The sequence below is a fragment of the Schistocerca nitens genome, chromosome 2 (genome assembly GCF_023898315.1).
Source record: "Schistocerca nitens isolate TAMUIC-IGC-003100 chromosome 2, iqSchNite1.1, whole genome shotgun sequence".
NCBI classification, from domain to species: Eukaryota; Metazoa; Arthropoda; class Insecta; order Orthoptera; family Acrididae; genus Schistocerca; species Schistocerca nitens.
In genome coordinates, this window is record NC_064615.1 from 928,798,004 (window position 1) to 928,820,942 (window position 22,939).

The 22,939-nt window shown below is 45.9% G+C and overlaps 1 protein-coding gene across 3 annotated transcripts in view; it reads left to right on the forward strand.

The window, feature by feature from the left end:
- LOC126237246 (lactosylceramide 4-alpha-galactosyltransferase-like) overlaps window positions 1–22,939 on the forward strand; it is a 111,799-nt gene that overhangs the window by 83,085 nt on the left and 5,775 nt on the right. For all 3 annotated transcript variants that reach the window (XM_049947158.1, XM_049947157.1, XM_049947159.1), the window contains one exon: window positions 14,585–14,804. In XM_049947158.1, coding sequence (XP_049803115.1) covers window positions 14,585–14,804 — 220 coding nt within the window. The remainder of the gene's footprint in view (window positions 1–14,584; window positions 14,805–22,939) is intronic.

Genomic DNA, 22,939 nt, shown 5'->3' on the forward strand with positions numbered 1-22,939 from the left:
TTTGGGATCCCTATCAGGTCGGATTGAGGGAGGACATAGAAGCAATTCAGCGGCGGGCTGCTAGATATGTTACTGGTAGGTTTGATCATCACGCGAGTGTTACGGAAATGCTTCAGGAACTCGGGTGGGAGTCTCTAGAGGAAATGAGGCGTTCTTTTCGTGAATCGCTACTGAGGAAATTTAGAGAACCAGCATTTGAGGCTGACTGCAGCACAATTCTACTGCCGCCAACTTACATTTCGCGGAAAGACCACAAAGATAAGTTAAGAGAGATTAGGGCTCGTACAGAGGCATATACGCAGTCATTTTTCCCTCGTTCTGTTTGGGAGTGGAACAGGGAGAGAAGATGCTAGTTGTGGTACGAGGTACCCTCCGCCACGCACCGTATGGTGGATTGCGGAGTATGTATGAAGATGTAGATGAAACGTAAAATAAGATATTTTCTGTTGTTATTAACTTAACTATTGTTTTGGATCTGAGTAATTTCTTACTATATTTGGATGAACATTTTTACCTTTCGGGCTTATAGCTGATTATTACAAATATTTGTGTGGTTCAACATATGGCCTCTCTGATAGTTATGAGGTGACTTCGAAGTACCAGTGATGATGAGTGCATTATGCTAGCTTTATGTGTGAAGGAACATTGCATCGTTCTCATGAAGAACACAGGCTCTGCAATATCGTATTTATGCACCGACACCAGGCAAGCGACTTTCAATTAAATTGTCTCCCCTGTTTGGGAATATACATAATGGACGTACAAGTACAGGTTGTAGACACATTGATGATAATATGTGGAAGTTTGGGACTGACTCTGAGTCGTGCTTGGATAGCATAATGGTGCATTACCTCGCTATAAGCTAGAAATCCTAGTTCTAGTCCCGATCCAGCACAAATTTTAACTGCCGCCATTCCATTATAGAGCTGATGGTTGTCCACATTCGCAGCTGCAAATAGATTCATGTATTGTTGGTGGGTATTTTGTTTTTGCGACACTGCGGGGCTAAGCAGCGTTACTATGTGGTCTGTGTTGTCACAGGAGTTATTTTCCAGCGTCTGTATCTACGTCTTCGTTCTTATCTGGCTCTGACTCTGACTCTGGTCTCTCTGGTAGATGGGCTGTGTTGGGGATATTTTCTGTTAGCGTTTGAATTTCTTCTGTATATATATGTCGTGGGTGTTTTGCACAATGGTTTGGATGGGGTGAGCTAAATGTTTTTAAATCTAGGTGTGATTTTTATCCTGGGACGAGTTGTTAATCTGTTTTATATTTTCTCTCTTGGTGAGACTGTACTGGCCACAGCTTGCTCTCAGTTTTACGAGGCGTGTTTGGAGTCGAGTGATCGGTACTGATTCGCAGACAGTGTCTGAGGGAGTTCTAAAGTCAAGTTTGAGAAAACTTCGGGTAAGCCGTCGTTCGATATGTTACGATGTAGCAGTGCGTGTGTTGTTCTGAATTACGATGCAAGGTTCCTTTGGACATGCCCGCATGTCCAACGGAACAGGCACTGTGTCGACTACAGCCGTTATGTAGTATATGTAATGATTCACGATTGCGTATATTGACAATCATAAGCTGTAGAATGGAATGACGACAGTGGAAACGTGTGCCGGACCGGGACTCGAACCCAGATTTCCCACCTGCCGCGAGCGGTCGCCTTACCACGACTCACAGCCAGGCCCAAACTTCCTTATGTCGTCAACCACGGGTCTATAACCTGTACTATTCGGGAGGACGACGGTTCAATCCCGCGTCCGGCCATCCTGATTTAGGTTTTCCGTGATTTCCCTAAATCGCTCCAGGCAAATGCCGGGATGGTTCCTTTGAAAGGGCACGGCCGACATCCTTCCCCGTCCTTCCCTAATCCGATGAGACCGATGACCTCGCTATGTGGTCTCCTACCCCAAACATCCCAATCCTATAACCTGTACTCGTACACCCGTTATGTATATTCCCGTATAGGTAAGACATTTTACATAAATGTCGCTTGTCCGTTGTCGGCCGATAAACAGGCCATACGATATTGTAGTGCCTCTGTTATTCTGAAGCATTGCTTCATCTACGGCTCGTTGTAGGGCTAACTGATTCAAATGGTTCAAATGGCTCTGAGCACTATGGGACTTAACATCTGTGGTCATCAGTCCCCTAGAACTTAGAACTACTTAAACCTAACTAACTTAAGGAATCACACACATCCATGCCTGGGGCAGGATTCGAACCTGCGACCGTAGTGGTCACGCGGTTCCAGACTGAAGCGCCTAGAACAGCATGGCCGCACCGGCCGGCTAATGATGTCACAATTGGCACAACTTTATCCACAGGATCCTACGCAGTGCCGTAGGGGACCGCACCGCCACTTCCCAGCAAATTAGGGACGCTGTTGCTCCTGGGGTATCGGCGAGGACCATTCGCAACCGTCTCCATGAAGCTGGGCTACGGTCCCGCACACCGTTAGGCCGTCTTCCGCTCACGCCCCAACATCGTGCAGCCCGCCTCCAGTGGTGTCGCGACAGGCGTGAATGGAGGGACGAATGGAGACGTGTCGTCTTCCGCGATGAGATTCGCTTCTGCCTTGGTGCCAATGATGGTCGTATGCGTGTTTGGCGCCGTGCAGGTGAGCGCCACTATCAGGACTGCATACGACCGAGGCACACAGGGCCAACACCCGGCATCATGGTGTGGGGAGCGATCTCCTACACCGGCCGTACACCACTGGTGATCGTCGAGGGGACACTGAATAGTGCACGGTACATCCAAACCGTCATCGAACCCATCGTTCTACCATTCCTAGACCGGCAAGGGAACTTGCTGTTCCAACAGGACAATGCACGTCCGCATGTATCCCGTGCCACCCAACGTGCTCTAGAAGGTGTACGTCAACTACCCTGGCCAGCAAGATCTCCGGATCTGTCCCCCATTGAGCATGTTTGGGACTGGATGAAGCGTCGTCTCACGCGGTCTGCACGTCCAGCACGAACGCTGGTCCAACTGAGGCGCCAGGTGGAAATGGCATGGCAAGCCGTTCCACAGGACTACATCCAGCATCTCTACGATCGTCTCCATGGGAGAATAGCAGCCTGCATTGCTGCGAAAGGTGGATATACACTGTACTAGTGCCGACATTGTGCATGCTCTGTTGCCTGTGTCTATGTGCCTGTGGTTCTGTCAGTGTGATCATGTGATGTATCTGACCCCAGGAATGTGTCAATAAAGTTTCCCCTTCCTGGGACAATGAATTCACGGTGTTCTTATTTCAATTTCCAGGAGTGTATTTGAGCTGAACACGATGCACCGTTTGCGCTCGTCGCGTAGTCTGCAGATAAGCGGCGATCCGTACCGCTTATGCGGCGATGACAGCCGCTCAGTTGCCGTCATGCATTGGCAGTGACAGGTCGCGAAGGTGGGTTACATCACTCTGGGTAGGGTATTGAGCGGAGCTAATGTATGGCTAGAGAACGTGATGAGACTGGAAATTTTTCAAATCGCGTCATTATTTGCAATACGACAATTTGCTTCCCTAGTTCGCTTCCTGACGGGCCGCGCCCTCACTCCTCGGATATCCACGCACAAAGTGGAGAACAGCTTAGCTGAATCACTCAATATATACTCTACAGAGTAGGAATACGATTTTTTTTTTGTAGCAAAGTTAATGTAGTTAAATTTTGTACTAGGACTTCTTTTCGTTGGAGACCACGGTTTTAGTTATCCAAGAACTATGTACAAAAGTGACCTTCAAATGCGTCTCCACCTCACATTCATCCCTCACCAGTCAGGACTTCTAGTACAGTACGGTGTTCATGGCGCTCTCTCCTACCACTGTACAAAAATTTCTGACTACATGAGCTGTTCCCGTTATTTGACCTTTTTAGTCTATGTTGACTGGGCTATTGCACCACAATCATAGTCGGCTACTTGGTGTCCGTGAGGGCAGTTCTACCCAAACTACACCCTTACAAGCAAAGTTCTTTCGTAGGCAGTACACCTGACGAATACAACGATGTTACTGTTTATTTAAATCTGTTAAAATTCACAAATTTATCACGTACAGTTTACACAAACGTCAGTTTCAGACTTTGAAAGTGCTCGACTAAGCCGGTGGAGTAATAAGGCCAGTCCATGAAAAACGGAAAAGGTCGAAATTATGAAATAATTCGTGCCTACGCGAATGTGTAGCGATATGGGGGAGCGCCATGAATAACATACTGGAGGTCCCGATAGGTGGGGCTGGTTGTAGGAGTGTGGGTGCGTTTGAAGGTCACTTCTCTAGGTTTTTTGGCCGAGCGGTTCTAGGCGCTACAGTCTGGAACCGCGCGACCGCTACGGTCGCAGGTTCGAATCCTGCCTCGGGCATGGATGTGTGTGATGTCCTTCGGTTAGTTAGGTTCAATTAGTTCTAAGTTCTAGGCGACTGATGACCTCAGAAGTTAAGTCGCATAGTGATCAGAGCCATTTGAACCATTTTGAACCTTGGGGTGTTGATACACATTAAGGGGTCGAAAGTGACAGTGCGATCAACAGCACAACGTTCGTAATGACATTCAACTGTGATGATACAGCCCGGGAGAATAATCCCTCTCTACGGACAACATGGGGAAACAGCCCTGTCGAACGTGATCTGCCCTTTCGCAGTGAAGCGCGACCGCAATTTGTGCTCTGGCGCTTCCACTGTAAGTAGGCTGTTTAGGTTTTTATGTTGGTAACGCCGCATAGCGCTCTATATGAAAATCGATGACTGTGCTGTGTGAAGCCTGTGGCTGGTTGGCATCGTTGTAATATTCGCTATTGTAGTGTTGGGCAGTTGGATGTGAACAGCGCGTAGCGTTTCGCAGTTGGTGGTGAGCCGCCAGCAGTGGGGGATGTGGGGAGAGAGATGGCAGAATTTTAAGAGCGGACGATCTGGACGTGTGTCCGCCAGAAAGAGTAAATTTGTAATACTGAATATCATAAGTGATATCTTACCGAAAATATCATCCATTCTAAGAAAAAACCTTGCTAACGCGTAGGATATTCGTGATGCAGCTTGTGACATTGGTGTAAGAACTATCTAGCGCGTGTGTCACGTGGGTAAATCCCCAAAGTACGATTCTCCCAGGAAAAAATATAACAACAGAGCTCTTCAACTAAACGACTTGAATAAAGACGTCGTCAAGCGGGTAATCTATGAATTTTACCATGATGGCTAGTACCCAACATTAGGAAAGCGATATGGAAAACATGGTAGGTATTTACAGCAGCCAGTCACTTAGTAATCAGGTTTTATTGTAGATACAGGCTTCAGCTATCTTATAACTAACATTAGTGCGTTTAGAATGTGTCATATTGACCAGCTACATAGTTTTGTCAGTGTGTAATTTGTTTGAAATTCCAGTAGTTACATTATTTTTACGTAGATATAGTTTTTTTCGGTAAGATATCACTATAAAGGTAATTCATTGTTTCTTCTCAATCAAAATCTTTCATTCGCTAAATATACCTATCAGTAGTTAGTGCCTTCAGTAGTTATAATCTTTTATTTAGCTGGCAGTATTGGCGCTCGCTGTATTGCAGTAGTTCGAGAAACGAAGATTTTTGTGAGTTAAGTGATTCATGAAAGGTATAGGTTATTGTCAGTCAGGGCCATTCTTTTATAGGGATTATTGAAAGTCAGATTGCGTTGCGCTAAAAATATTGTGTGTCAGTTTAGTGTTGATCAGAATAAGTAAAGAGAGAAATCTGAGTACGTTCAGTTATGCTCAGCTGTTTGAAAATCAAACAACGTAAGAGGTTTATCAGCACAGTAATTCATTAATTTTTCTGAGGGGACGTTTCATACCACTACAGGTCTGGTCAGGCGTACTGGCGGGTAGCTGTTAATGCGCAGCCGTGCGGTTAAAGGCGCTGCAGTCTGGAACCGCAAGACCGCTACGGTCGCAGGTTCGAATCCTGCCTCGGGCATGGATGTTTGTGATGTCCTTAGGTTAGTTAGGTTTAACTAGTTCTAAGTTCTAGGGGACTAATGACCTCAGCAGTTGAGTCCCATAGTGCTCAGAGCCATTTGAACCATTTTTTGTTAATGCGCAGTTGCCAGACTGTGTTTCACGTGCACTTAGTAGTCGTATGGATCCCTGTTACTCGTTGTAATAGTTACTGCTTTCGTCAAAATCAATGCAACTTCGTTTTTGCGGTGAAATATTGATTTAGGCTACGTCAGTCACATCGTTATGTAAGCACTGTACAATACCTGAGTTTGAAAACATTTTAAAAGCCCTGTCATTCAGTTAGTTATTTGCAGTCAGCAGTGTGTAAAACTGTTATAGACAATATTAGGTATTACATGTTTATATGAAATGTAAATGTACATAAATCAGTGACAAAAACGCATAGCCGTCTGGGGTGGCCGAACGGTTCTAGGCGCTACAGTCTGGAACCGCGCGACCGCTACAGTCGCAGGTTCGTATCCTGCCTCGGGCATTGATGTGCGTGATGTCCTTAGGTTAGTTAGGTTTAAGTGGTTCTAAGTTCTAGCGGATTGATGACCTCAGAAGTTAAGTCCCATAGTGCTCAGAGCCATTTGAGCCAAAAACGCGTATCTGCGTAAAAATAATATAACTACTGGAATTTCAAACAAATTACACACTGACAAAACTGTGTAGCTGGTCTACATGACACATTCTAAACGCACTAATGTTAGCTATAAGATAGCTGAAGTCTGTATTTACAATAAAACCTGATTACTTAGGGACTGGTTGCTGTAAATACCTACCATGAAATTACAATCAAATGAACACCCTTATCTGCTTACAGGCGTTGACATACGTCAACGGGAACAGATGAAAATGTATGCCCCGACCGGGACCCTAACCCGGGATCTTCTGCTTACATGGCAGACGCTCTATCTATCTGAGGCACCGAGGACACAGAGGAGAGCGCGACTGCAGGGATTTATCTCAGGCACGCCTCCCGCGAAACCCACATTTTCAACGTATTGTCCCGCACTACATTCGTAGTGCCCCCGCCCCTTATACTCATTACTCGCGGCGCATTGCCGATTCCTGTAAGATTTCGGGCACTGTTTGTGCATTCGCACAGAAGAAGAAGATGGTCAAGTGCCTGGTGAGCCTTAACTATATATATACTAAGATGGTATCTGTTCTTTCGAACATGTCCGGAAAAACAGATACCATCTTAGTATATATATATAATACCTACCATGTTTTCCATATCACTTTCCTAATGTTGGGTACTAGCCATCATGGTAAAATTCATAGGCTACCCGCTTGACGATGTCTTTATTCAAGTCGTTTAGTTTAGTTGAAGAGCTCTGTTGTTATAATTTTTCGTGGGAGAATCGTCGTACTTTGGGGATTTTCGCACGTGACACACGCGCTAGATACACTCCTGGAAATTGAAATAAGAACACCGTGAATTCATTGTCCCAGGAAGGGGAAACTTTATTGACACATTCCTGGGGTCAGATACATCACATGATCACACTGACAGAACCACAGGCACATAGACACAGGCAACAGAGCATGCACAATGTCGGCACTAGTACAGTGTATATCCACCTTTCGCAGCAATGCAGGCTGCTATTCTCCCATGGAGACGATCGTAGAGATGCTGGATGTAGTCCTGTGGAACGGCTTGCCATGCCATTTCCACGTGGCGCCTCAGTTGCACCAGCGTTCGTGCTGGACGTGCAGACCGCGTGAGACGACGCTTCATCCAGTCCCAAACATGCTCAATGGGGGACAGATCCGGAGATCTTGCTGGCCAGGGTAGTTGACGTACACCATCTAGAGCACGTTGGGTGGCACGGGATACATGCGGACGTGCATTGTCCTGTTGGAACAGCAAGTTCCCTTGCCGGTCTAGGAATGGTAGAACGATGGGTTCGATGGCGGTTTGGATGTACCGTGCACTATTCAGTGTCCCCTCGACGATCACCAGTGGTGTACGGCCAGTGTAGGAGATCGCTCCCCACACCATGATGCCGGGTGTTGGCCCTGTGTGCCTCGGTCGTATGCAGTCCTGATTGTGGCGCTCACCTGCACGGCGCCAAACACGCATACGACCATCATTGGCACCAAGGCAGAAGCGACTCTCATCGCTGAAGACGACACGTCTCCATTCGTCCCTCCATTCACGCCTGTCGCGACACCACTGGAGGCGGGCTGCACGATGTTGGGGCGTGAGCGGAAGACGGCCTAACGGTGTGCGGGACCGTAGCGCAGCTTCATGGAGACGGTTGCGAATGGTCCTCGCCGATACCCCAGGAGCAACAGTGTCCCTAATTTGCTGGGAAGTGGCGGTGCGGTCCCCTACGGCACTGCGTAGGATCCTACGGTCTTGGCGTGCATCCGTGCGTCGCTGCGGTCCGGTCCCAGGTCGACGGGCACGTGCACCTTCCGCCGACCACTGGCGACAACATCGATGTACTGTGGAGACCTCACGCCCCACGTGTTGAGCAATTCGGCGGTACGTCCACCTGGCCTCCCGCATGCCCACTATGCGCCCTCGCTCAAAGTCCGTCAACTGCACATACGGTTCACGTCCAGGCTGTCGCGGCATGCTACCAGTGTTAACGACTGCGATGGAGCTCCGTATGCCACGGCAAACTGGCTGACACTGACGGCGGCGGTGCACAAATGCTGCGCAGCTAGCGCCATTCGACAGCCAACACCGCGGTTCCTGGTGTGTCCGCTGTGCCGTGCGTGTGATCATTGCTTGTACAGCCCTCTCGCAGTTTCCGGAGCAAGTATGGTGGGTCTGACACACCGGTGTCAATGTGTTCTTTTTTCCATTTCCAGGAGTGTAGTTCTTAAATCAATGTCACAAGCTGCATCACAAGTAGCCTGTACGTTAGCAAGGTTTTTAGAATGGATGATTTTTTCGGTAGGGTATCACTGTATTTCTTGATATCATCACTGTCGATTACAACTAACTTTCGCAAATCTTTCCTAACGGGCGTTTATGTAAATGCTAACACCTCGCCGTCATTATCTGCAAGATGTTTTAAATATTTATCGACATTGTGGGTTATGGATTTGCTTTGCCACCGAAACTTAGTTGCCTTTTTCACTCGCATTCTTCCTGCTGTCAAAGTGCGTCTTGTTGGAGTTGTCTGTAAGCTCGACCCATGTGACACGGGGCTAATGTCTCTTTCTTGCATCTTTTCCATTTTCATCTTACACTAAATTTTCCACTCAGTACATAAATTGCACGAACCACACTTATTTTTACTTCGAGTCAAACTGCCGAAACTAATAACCGAAGAACTGGAATGGAAAACAAGAAACGCTCGAAAATCTACACATCGTCTCGCTACTGACGTTCTACTGGCGCTCGAACTAGGCCACTACGGACGTTCAGTGTTGCCATTTTCGAATGTTAGGGAGGGGGAGTTACGTGAGACTAGGCACAAGTGCGGTATCATCGAGCTTGCTGGCACCCCTCCAATGTGCCTGACCAGAGCTACAGTAACCGTTCAAAACTATTTGACGAAATTCGATCATCATCCGAAGCAGCCAAAGGGGTTTACACTTTCTCAGCCTCCTGAGGCGTGATAACGAGAGGTTGGGGGGGGGGGGGGAATTGCAACATTCGTCGTCGGCTGATACTCGTATCCGAGTTTTCATTTCTCTCCTGAGATTTCCTTTGTCACGGTTCAGGCGTGGAAGTGTCATTGATGGCTTAGCAGTCCAATCCGAGCTTGGAACAGGCGGCCACAGACATTACAGCTGATGGAAGGTGGAGGACGTGGCTGAGCCTGGAGGAGTTTACGTCTCCGGCGTTTGTCATTCTCCATTCTTCAACATACCAGCTCAAAATTTTGAAGAGCATTTGAGGTAACTGAGTGCCAGCGACTTCGATCTTCTGCTATTGTGGACCAGTTTCTCGGATCGATGTTCATGTTTTTCAGATTTTTCTTGTACTGATCCTTATAACGTTTGAGAGGGGCACCTCGTGATCTTTTACCTGTGCTCACTTCGCTGTACAGCATTTGGCGTGGAAGTCTGTCATTTTTCATCCGCTGGACATGTCCGACCCATCTGAGTTGATGCCCAATGATAACAGCTTCCATGCTATACATTTTTGCTTTCTCAAGAACAGCCGTGTTGGATATGAAGTCATCCCATTTCAGGTTCATGATATATCTTAGCTTCTGTTGGTTGAAGCGTTCTAGTTTCTTCAGATCACAGCAATATAACGTCCAGGTTTCGCAACCATATAGCAGGGTGGAAATGACTACAGCTTTGTACACCATCAGTTTGGTGTACAGTGTTAGGTCTTTATTCAGGAAGACACGTTTTGTAAGACGTACAAATGCTACATGGGCAGCACGTAATCTTTTTTCCACATCTTTTCCAGATGAGCAGTTAGATGAAAGTATGCTTCCTAGGTAGAGGAAATGGTCCACTTGTTCCAAGGGTGTATTATAAATGGATATGCTGGAATCAGGAACGGAGGAGCCAGGAGTTGGCTGCCCCATCACCTTTGTCTTTGGAATATTGATGGAGAGACCAAATCGTTCGTACGCCCTGCTGAAGGAATCAAATGACAGCTGCAACTCTGCAGGTGAATGAGCTGGAGAAGCATTGTCATCAGCATACTGCAGCTCTGTCACACGAGTGGTACTGGTGAACCTTTTTGAATGGAGTCTGGACTGGTTGAATAATCCTCCATCGAACCTGTACTTTAGTTCTATTCCTGCATTGTTTACGGATGTCTCGTAAAGCATAGCTGCCAGATACAATGCCAATAAAGTTGGTCCATGAAAGCATTCTTGTTTAAGCCCACTTGTTATTGGGAATTCACCAGTTGTTTCATTCTGGCAGAGGACCTGTCCAGTCATATCATCGTGGAGAGCTTCAATCAAGTCAACAAACTTTTTCAGGGCAGCCGAAGCGTTTTAAGACCATCCACATGGCTTCTCTGGGAACTGTACCAAAGGCCTTTTGTAGATCGTAGAAAACAAGTAGTAGAGGCTTTTGCTGTTCTCTGCACCTCTCCTGTAGTTGTCGTGCACAGAAAATCATGTCAATTGTCCCTCTTGAAGGTCGAAACCCGCATTGAGAGTCAGGTAGTATAGTCTCTGAAAGTGTCTGGAGGCGATTTAAAAGGATTCTTGCAAAAATTTTGCCAGTGACAGAGAGTAGAGATACTCCCCGGTAGTTACCACAGACGCTTCTGTCGCCCTTCTTGAAGATGGTGACAATTGTGGAATTCTTCAAGTCAGCTGGCACCTTGCGGGTTTCCCACATTAATAGAATGAGTGAGAAGAGTCTGGTTGTTAGAGGCAAGCCGCCACCCTCAATAAGCTCGATCGGGATGCTGTCTGGTCCAGGAGCCTTCCCAGGTTTCACAGAGTGCCTTGCAAAATTCTTGAAAAGTTGGAGGATCAGCCATCGAGGGTTGTGGAGGGTGCTGTGGGACATTTTTGAGAAAATCTCCAGCGGCAGTAGAAGGGCGGTTTAACAGTCAGCTGAAGTTCTCTTTCCAACGATTTAAGATGTCCCGACTTTCAGTGTTTCTGATGAGGAGCGGAATTGCAACATTCACATACATGGCAAAGGATCCTTCTAAAAGTCCCCAGTGGGACATGACAACACCCTTAGTAAAAATTAGGCACATTATTTGACCAAATTAAAAGGGTACCTGTACAGAGATTTTGACACCCATTAAGCTAAGTGGCGTTCTGGTGCTGCTCCAGCGCGTTTGCTGCCATACGGAATGTGACGAATGTCGAAGGGATTGCTTGCCCTCAGGTGATAGAGCAGCAGCGAAGGGCTATTTAGCTGAAAATGTGTCAAAGTCTCTGTGCAGGTACATTTTTAATGTGGTCAACGAAGGTGCGCCACAGGCACCAGGGGTGTTGCCGAGGAGCAGATCTTAGAGGGACCCTTTGCCATTTCACTAACACACTTGTCAATGTTGCACCCCTTCGTGATCACGCCACAGAATGGTGTGAAACTTGAGTGCTAAAAAAAGAATAAACACCCTTCGCTACTTCAGGCTACGTACGGACTTCTCCGAATGGTTTTGAACGGTCTCTAGAAGTTCCACACTTTCTACCAGAGCAAAAATAGCTATCTTGCTCCACTCCAAAGCGATCAGATCACGTTCTACAGGGCTGCAGTCCCTCGATGCCCTTGGAGAAGGGTTGAATCGTCCGAGGTCAACACTGTCGAACGTTATATGTCACGAACGTCGTGCTGCTTGTCATCACACTTCGAACTGCCGTTTTCGTCCGCGAAATGTATGGGAATCAACGCCCCAAGGGAAATGGTGGTTTCTTTGACGCAATTTATGCCATCTTCTGAAGCATTTTCGCGTCAATTAGTAAAAGAAAAAAGACACACCACGAAGGTGTTACGCAGATTAGTCACAAACTATTATTCATACAGGTATCGACAAAAAAAGCAAATATGTAAACTTTGACGGCCGATGGATGAACGTTTGATGCTGTAGCACAATTTCACCTCGCAGCTGGCAAGAATAGTTACCAGGGGAAATGTTGTGCGAATTTCGTTCCATGCTTTCAGTTGGACAGTAGCTATGTCTTGCAGACAGGCGCTTGAACAATGTGCGCAGATATCAGCATTTGAGAGACTACGTCTAGTTGGACTCGAAGAAGCCGGTTGGAATAATCGGCGAATCGCTCGACAATTGAATAGGAATGATGCCACTGTTCGACGATGTTAACAGGAATGGGTGAACTATGGCTGAACACAGCGTCAAGAAGGAAACAGTTTACCTAGAGAGACCACAGAACGCTAGTACCGAACAATCGTCAGGTAGGCACTCAGAACTCTGATTAATCATTATCACCTATCCAACGTGCAACTGATGCTTCACTGACCACAAGGACCATTAATAGGCGGCTCAAAGAAAGGGAACTGAGCTCATGGCTCCCCTTGCGTCGACTACCATTGACCTCCGTACACCAAAAAGCCAGTTTTCAATGATGTCGTGTACACACACAAACACACACACACACACACACACACACACACACACACACACACACACACTCGCTTGAGCTCTGGAATTTAGTCGTGTAATTTGTTTTTGTCTATCTTGTACAGTTTAGAGGTTATTAATGTTCAAAGTTGGGAAATTATCTTCATACCGACTGCTGCAACACATGTTCTACATGTTGTCCATCCCGTGCAATGCACAACTTCAGTCGCCGCAACCACTCTGACTGCATACGGAGGAGAGTGTCTCCTGCAATTTGTTCGCAGGTGTGTTGTATGCGTTCCTCCAGGTGTCTCAAATCGCGGATGCTCTCAGCATACACTATCTGCTTAAGATGTCCTCATAGATAAAAATCAAGGGGCGTTAAGTCAGGGGATCTGGCCGGCCACTCCACGGGACCACGGCGACCAATCCACTTCCCTGGCAGTTGTTCCTCCAACCATTCACGGACACCAATGCCATGGTGTGGAGGGGCTCCATCGTGCTGAAAATAAGATGGGAAAATGCCGTCAGTGTACAGCGTGGAAGGGAACACAAGGTCCTGCAGCAGCATCAGATACTGTGGTGCAGTTAAGGTGTTGTAAATGAAAAATGGCCAAATGATGCGGGTGTCCCATATGACACACCACACCATCACCTTCGCTGGACAATATTCTCGAATTGGGGCAACCCCGTTCGGATTTGCGTCACTCCAGTATCGACAATTATGTCGATTGACCTCCCCATTCAAAGTGAAATACGCCTCGTCGCTGAACAGTATGCCCTTGGCAAACGAAGGATCCAGTTCGTGTTGTTCAGTAGCCCACAGGCAGAACTCCAACCGGCGATCAGGGTCACCCTCGTTAAGTCGATGTTGCACCTGCAGCTTGTAAGGATGCCACTTATTGGCGTGCAACAATCGGACAACGGAGGTTTGGCTTATTCCACATGCTAGGGCCACACGACGGGTACTTCGTTTAGGATTTTTCACAAACGACTGAACAACCGCAGTTGCAGTTTCCTCATTGGCGGCAGTCCTTGGTCGCCCACTAGGTGCCCTATCGTGAACAGAGCCCGTCTCCCAGAATTTGGTGATCACGTGAGCCACCGTGCTGTGCGATACCGGTTCTCTGTCTGGGTGCCGCTATTGTTCGGTAGCTATGTTCCCCTGATAAAAGGATTTAGATCTTCTGTTCACGTGTCAGACCCATTTTAGATCACCTGGAACAAAGAGAGACATGAGTCGGTATCAAGGTAAATTTGAACGTTAATAACTACTAAACTGTACAAGATAGACGAAAACAAATTACACCACTCAATTCCATAGCTCAAACGAGTCTTATTTTATGTGTCATACACCCTCTTCCCATTTAAAAAGATGACTTGAATCCAAAATTGCGGAATTCAAGATGGCGGCCATGAATGACATTCACTCCAAAAGTTGCGGCCCACGTCAAACCTATGTTACCATCATGACATCTCAATTTTCCCTTTAATCTTCCAGCTTATGAAAGTATCCAAGGACTTTTGACTTTTTGACTTTTTGTGTGTAAGTCTGTGTGAAGAAAATACAAAAATACAATAACATTTCGAAACAGCCATGGGTCGTTGCCAAGCTGATTTTGGAACTTATAATTCACAGAAACCTTTCAAAGATGGGTGAAAACTGGATTGCAGCAGAGAGCAATTATACGCTCGCCAACGGTGCTATGCATATGTCTTCACTGCCGGGCTCAGCAGGAAAGGAGTTAGCGAACACCTACATGGAAACTCTGCGGACAGAGTTCGATGGGCAGCAATGGACGTCCAACGGCGGTGCAATACTCATGAAGTTGCTGCTTCAACGTTGCAACGTCACCAAGGTAAGTCAAGAGCACATAACCACATTACACCAGTTCAACCGTTATGACAACGTCGGTACCGCCACTACATATGCCTATACATCTACACTCTGCAAGCCAGGTTACAGTCTTTGAGCCGGCTGAAGTGGCCGAGCGGTTCTAGGCGCTACAGTCTGGAACCGCCCGACCGCTACGGTCGCAGGTTCGAATCCTGCCTTGGGCATGGATGTGTGTGATGTCCTTAGGTTAGTTAGGTTTAAGGATTTCTAAGTTCTAGGGGACTGATGACCTCAGATATTAAGTCCCATAGTGCTCAGAGCCATTTGAACCACTTTTGCTATTAGTTTTATGTGGTCGTTCCACTTCAGATCGTTGCGTTAACACACGTGCTTAGATGCATTATGAATGTGATTCCTCCCAGTGATCGTTCTGCAGATGGGTAATCACAGAGTGTGCGTCTTTCTGCCTATTTACAAGTATGTTGTAAGCGGCTGTCTTCCAATTTACGAACGCATGGAGTCACAGCGATACTAAGTAATATAATTTTTTTGAACATCGAGCCGTGTCAAATGGATAAACATTCACATGTGTTTTCACAAGTGTTCCTGGGCATTGTTAAGTGCTGACATCTTCCACTACTTGGAATCACATTGCGTCATGTTTTTCATACGAACACTCTGTCACTCTCTTATCCTCTGGTCGGCTAAATTACTAATCAACAGTATGCCAGCGCTGCCGTCCATAACCTGTTTTCCTTTTACGACTTGCTTTCCAACTGCTACAAACTACACACTGAGCTGTATGTTGGGTTTATTAACAGCTGATATATGTAAAATTACATGGCTGTTGCCAATAACTTATAAGTTCTTCTGTATATACTGTCATGTTACCCGATAAAATACTAGCTGTTACTTCCACCTGAGCTCCAATATCAGCAGTTTTGTTATGATAAGTGATGGTAAGTAAGCTACTGTATGTGTAATAACGTCAGCTACCCTCATATCCCTGCCTTTTTCGGTAACTATAGCTCATGATGTCCTCACCCCCCCCCCTCCTGCTCCTCACTCCACTACTCCAATGCACGATGCCGTGGTATGCGCTGCATCACTGCCGACCAGTGTCTGCAGAGGGGTGTGGGCAGGAACGCTCATCTATGCATCGTGCTCTTGAAGTAGTTATACATTAAGTACTTATACATTAAGGACGTGTGTATTATGCAACAAAGTTAATAATTTTTAACATGGTTTACGTTCACTGATAAGATGCACCAGTGGTGTAGGGGTAGGGTCTAAAATTGGTAATCGAAACTTCCTTGATCCCGGCTTCGAAACCCGCTACTGCTTAATAATCAGCATTGGTGGCCGAAAACTTCCAACATAAGAAGTCATCATCATTATGCCAACGGCCTTGTCAAAAAGGGTGCAGGAGCGGGCAGAGGTTCAGGGCACTCTCTTGTCCTTGGGGTGGGAAACTGCCCCTAAAAGTCGGAAGAATCAGCAATCATCAACTGCATGAGGATGCAAAAGGTGATGGAAACCACTATATTAAAGACCCATAACGTGTATCCACAGGACATGTGGGGTGTAATTAAAAAAGTGTCATGTTGACCACTCCAATAGCAAAAGATTCCGGAATAGTCCCCCATTCGGATCTCCGGGAGAGGACAACCAATGTGGAGGTAACCATCAGAAAAAGATTGAATAAATAACGAAAGGATGTCGTTCTAAGAGCCGGGGCGTTGAATGTCAGATGCTTGAACGTGATAGGGAAGCTAGAAAATCTGAAAAGGGAAATGCAAAGGATCAGTCTAGATATAGTCGGTGTCAGCAATGTGAAATGGAAAGAAGACAAGGATTTCTGGTCAGATGAGAGTAGGGTACTGTCAACAGCAGCATAAAATGGTATAACGGGAGTAGGATTCGATATGAATTGGAAGGTAGGGATCAGAGTGTGTAACTGTCAACAGTTGAGTGATAGGGGTGTTGTTATCAGAGTCGACAGCAAACCAACACCGACAACGATGGTTCAATATATAAGCTGACGTTGAAAGGCTGAAGATGAAGAGAGAGGAAATACATGGGGATATTGGATAGGTGATACAGTATGTAAAGGAAGATGAAAATCTGGTAGACATGGGGGACTGGAATGTAGTTGTAGGGGAAGGAGTAGAAGAAAAGGTTATGGGAGAATATGGACTTGGTAGAAAGAATGAGAAAGGAGAAAGACTAATTAAATTCTGTAATAAATTTCAGCGAGTAACAGCGAATACTCTGTTCAAGAATCACAAGAGAAGGAAGTATACTTGGCAAAGACCGAGTGATACGGGAAGATTTCAGTTAGATTACATCATGGTCAGACAGAGATTCCGAAATCATATACTGGACTGTTAGAGCATATATAGGGTCAGATCACAACGTACTTGTGAGGAAGAGAAGGCTGAAGTTTAAGAGGCTAGTCAGGAAGAATCAGTACAGAAAGAAGTGGTATAGGAAAGTATTAAGAAATGACGAGATACGATTGAAGTTCTCTAAGGCAATAGAAACAGCAATAAGGAATAGCTCAGTAGGCAGTACAATAGAAAAGGAGTTGACATTACTAAAACGGACAATCACAGACGTTGGAAAAATAACATAGGTACAAAGAAGGTAACTGCGAAGAAACCATGGGTAACAGAAGAAATACTTCACCTGAATCCATGAAAGAAAAAGGTAAAAACATTCAGAAATACAGAACAAGTCGCTAAGGAATGTAATAAATAGGAAATGCAGGGAAGATAAGAGGAAATGGCTGCATGAAAAATGTGAAGATATCGAAAAAGAAATGATTTTCCGAATGACTGACTCAGCATATAGGAAAGTCAAAATAACCCTTGTCGAAATTAAAAGCAAGGGTAGTAAGATTAAGAGTGCTGCGGGAATTCCACTGTTAAAAGTAGAGGAGGGTGAGGATAGGTGGAAAGAGTACATGAAGTCCTCTAAGAGGGTGAATATTTGTCTGATGTGATAGAAGAAGAAACAGGAGTCGATTTAGAAGAGGTAGGTGATGCCGTATTAGAGTGAAGTGAAGATTTGTCTGATATAGAAGAAGAAACACGAGTCGATTTAGAAGAGGTAGGTGATGCCGTATTAGAGTGAAGTGAAGATTTGTCTGATGTGATAGAAGAAGAAACAGGAGCCGATTTAGAAGAGGTAGGTGATGCCGTATTAGAGTGAAGTGAAGATTTGTCTGATGTGATAGAAGAAGAAACGGGAACCGATTTAGAAGAGGTAGGTGATGCCATATTGGAGTGTAAGTTTAAGAGAGCTTTGGAGGACTTAAGATCAAATAAGGCAGAAAGGATAGATAACATTCCATCAGAATTTCAGAAATCATTGCGCGAAGTGGCAGCAAAATGAATATTCACGTTGAGAATGTAAGAGTTTGACGATATACCATCTGACTTTCGGAAAAACATCATCCACATAATACCGAAGACTGCAAGAACTGACAAGTGCTACAATTATCGCACAATCGGCGTAACAGTTCATGCATCCAAATTCCTGACAAGAATAATATACGAAAGAATGGAAAATAAAAGTGAGGTTGTGTAAGATGACGATCAGTTTGTGTTTAGGAAAGGTAAAGGGAGGCAATTCTGATGTTACGGTTGGTAACGGAAGCAAGAATGAAGAAAAATCAAGATGTGTTCTTAGGCTTTGTCGATCTACAGTAAGCGTTATACAACGTAAAATAATGCAAGATGTTCGAAATTCTGTGGAAAAATGGGAGTAACATACAGGGAAAGAAGGGTAATATACAATGCCTACGAGCTCGTGCTGAAAATTATTGCCTCCGAATTTTTAATGTGAAAACTCTTTCAGCTTTTTAAATAAAATGTATACTAACATTCTACATCTTTGCACTTCATTTCTACATATTTACCGTCCTCTACACCAAATTGTAGCATTTAGGATGAGGCATATATCGTAACTATGTCGTTGGTGTGGAACAACGTGCTGTAATCGAGTTTCGAATTCGAAGAGTTCGTCCTCATTTGGAGTACACTGTCCTTCAGCAAGAAACTGGAAACCCACACACGCGCACTTCGACACCTGCAATAATCCGATGCTTTGAGTTCACTGTCATGAACCATCTACAATACAGCCTCGGCTTTTCCCCATCTGATTTTCATCTGGTTTCCAAAACTTAATCAACACCTTCGGGGTTTTCACTTTGGTAGTGACGAATCCGCACAAGGAGAGATGAAGTTGTGGTTCTGTCAATAAAGCCAAATATTCGATCTGGTCCCTCGTTGGGAAAAATGCGCTCCTTGCCTTGGTGACAACTTCGAGGAATAAAAATACATACATGAAGAATAAGGATGTAGAATGGTAACTACATTTGTTTCATTTTTAAAGGGTTTAGGAGTTTTCAAATAAAGATTCGGAGAGTTTACGTTTTAGCACACCCTCGTGTAAGAACAAAGAGGGAAAAGTAACACTGGAATAGAAAGAAAAAAGTGCTTCGACTGAAGATGGTGAAAGACAGGGCTGAAATCTTTCACCCCTACTGTTCAATCAATACATCTAAGAAGCTATGCCAGAGATGAAGGAAAGAGTTTTAAATTTGGGGGTGAAAGTATATGAATGATAATGTTCGCTGATGAAGCTGCTATCCTCAGTGAAAGTGAATTGCGGGAATTATTGACTGGGATAAACAGTCCAATGAGTACAGAATACGGAATCCAGAACAAACCGGAAAAAGACAGAAATAATGACAGGAAGCAGAAATGAGAACAGCGAGAAACTAACATCAAAACTGGTGGTCACGAAGTAGACGCAGCTAAGGAATTCTGCTACGTTGGCAGGAAAATAACTAATTACGTAGCAGGGAGGACTTAAAAAGCAGTGTATCACTTTCAAAGGGGGCATTGCTGGCAAGAGAAGTTTACTGGTATCAAACATATACAATATGAGGAAGAAATTTCTGAGAATTCAAATTTGGAACACAGCATTATATAGCAGTGAAATACAGGCTGTGGGTTAACCGGAACAGAGGAGTACTATTGGTTTGCTGCTTAAGTTTGTATCATTTTTCCATGAGTTAATAAACACACAGATGTACATAACAAGGAATTTGGTCGGCAATAATATATTCTTCTTCAACAGTCTTCCACACCAGAGGAACCTTCTCGATTCCGCGACTCGATTTGAGCAGAAGACGTAGTCGATCCACGTTCGGAGTGCATTTTCATTCGGAAAGGAATTCCCTTGAAAGTTTTTCGATAGAGAGTGGAAAAGGTGAAAACGTGAGGGCGCAAATCAGGTGAATAAGATAGGTGGGAAATGATTTCCCAAACGAACTTCTTTACAATCTTCTTGTCAGTCTAGCAGAACGCGGGCGGGCGTTATCGCGGACTATCATCACTTAACGCTGTCGTACTGGTCGTTGCTCTTGGAATACGTCTGCAAGACGTCTAACTTGTTGACAATAAATGTCAGTTGTGATAATTACATCTCTGCGAAGCAATTCGTGGTACAAAACACCGTCGCTGTTTCACCAGATGCGTAATATAATCTTTTGTGGATGTGCGCAAGTCCTTGTACATGGAGTTACTACTTTGTTTGGGCTATGTCATTCCTTTCTTTTCCTTACGTTAGCATGAAGACACCATTTTCCGTCAACAGCTAACTATACAGGATGGGAATAGTCGGTGTTGTTCACGAGCCAATTGATGAGGAGCAACTAGAGATGTACATATGACCACTCGCTGATTTTTGTGATTTTGGCTTCGAGCATGCGGCACCCATGCACCAGACTTTTTTAACCTTCCCTACCCCATGCAAAATTCCACCGATGGTGGAATGATCGCAGCTCATCACATTTGCCAGTTCTCGAGTAGACTGACTTGGACCATTGTGGATTAATGCATTTGAACGACCTTCATAAAAATCGAATGTCATCCTGAAAGTGGAGAGCCATTTATGTCAAAATGGCCCTCCTTAAAACGAGAAAACACTTTTCCTGAAATGCTTTGTCCAATGGCATTATCCTCATGAACGGCTGCCACAGGTGCTCTCACACCTCTATTGAATTCAAGCGGAAGAATATCTACATCTACATTTTAATCCACAAGCCACCCAACGGTGATTGGCGGAGGGACTTTACGCGCCACAGTCATTACCTCCCTTTCCTGTTCCAGTCGCGTATGGTTCGCGGGAAGAACGACTGCCGGAAAGTCTCCGTGCGCACTCCAATCCCTCTAATTTTACATTCGTGATCTCCTCGGGAGGTATAAGTAGGGGGAAGCAATATATTCGATACCTCATCCAGAAACACACCCTCTCGAAACCTGGACAGCAAGCTACACCGCGATGCAGAGCACCTCTCTTGCAGAGTCTGCCACTTGAGTTTGCTAAACATCTCCGTAACGCTATCACGCTTACCAAATAACCCGGTGACGAAACGCGCCACTCTTCTTTGGATATTCTCTATCTCCTCGTCAACCCGACCTGCTACGGATCCCACATTGATGAGCAATACTCAAGTATAGGTCGAACGAGTGTTTTGTATGCCACCTCCTTTGTTGATGGACTACATTTTCTAAGGGCTCTCCCAATGAATGTCAAACCTGGCACCCGCCTTACCAACAATTAATTTTATATGATGATTCCACTTCAAATCGTTCCGTACGCACACCCCCCAGATATTTTACAGAAGTAACTGCTACCAGTGTTTGTTCAGCTATCGTATAATCATACAATAAAGGATCCTTCTATCTATGTATTCGCAATACATTACATTTGTCTGTGTTAAGGGTCAGTTGACACTCCCTGCACCAAGTGTCTATCCACTGCAGATCTTCCTGCATTTCGCTACAATTTTCTAATGCTGCAACTTCTCTATATACTACAGCATCATCCGCGAAAAGCCGCATGGAAGTTCCGACACTATCTACTAGGTCATTTATATACACTCCTGGAAATTGAAATAAGAACACCGTGAATTCATTGTCCCAGGAAGGGGAAACTTTATTGACACATTCCTGGGGTCAGATACATCACATGATCACACTGACAGAACCACAGGCACATAGACACAGGCAACAGAGCATGCACAATGTCGGCACTAGTACAGTGTATATCCACCTTTCGCAGCAATGCAGGCTGCTATTCTCCCATGGAGACGATCGTAGAGATGCTGGATGTAGTCCTGTGGAACGGCTTGCCATGCCATTTCCACGTGGCGCCTCAGTTGCACCAGCGTTCGTGCTGGACGTGCAGACCGCGTGAGACGACGCTTCATCCAGTCCCAAACATGCTCAATGGGGGACAGATCCGGAGATCTTGCTGGCCAGGGTAGTTGACGTACACCATCTAGAGCACGTTGGGTGGCACGGGATACATGCGGACGTGCATTGTCCTGTTGGAACAGCAAGTTCCCTTGCCGGTCTAGGAATGGTAGAACGATGGGTTCGATGGCGGTTTGGATGTACCGTGCACTATTCAGTGTCCCCTCGACGATCACCAGTGGTGTACGGCCAGTGTAGGAGATCGCTCCCCACACCATGATGCCGGGTGTTGGCCCTGTGTGCCTCGGTCGTATGCAGTCCTGATTGTGGCGCTCACCTGCACGGCGCCAAACACGCATACGACCATCATTGGCACCAAGGCAGAAGCGACTCTCATCGCTGAAGACGACACGTCTCCATTCGTCCCTCCATTCACGCCTGTCGCGACACCACTGGAGGCGGGCTGCACGATGTTGGGGCGTGAGCGGAAGACGGCCTAACGGTGTGCGGGACCGTAGCCCAGCTTCATGGAGACGGTTGCGAATGGTCCTCGCCGATACCCCAGGAGCAACAGTGTCCCTAATTTGCTGGGAAGTGGCGGTGCGGTCCCCTACGGCACTGCGTAGGATCCTACGGTCTTGGCGTGCATCCGTGCGTCGCTGCGGTCCGGTCCCAGGTCGACGGGCACGTGCACCTTCCGCCGACCACTGGCGACAACATCGATGTACTGTGGAGACCTCACGCCCCACGTGTTGAGCAATTCGGCGGTACGTCCACCTGGCCTCCCGCATGCCCACTATGCGCCCTCGCTCAAAGTCCGTCAACTGCACATACGGTTCACGTCCAGGCTGTCGCGGCATGCTACCAGTGTTAACGACTGCGATGG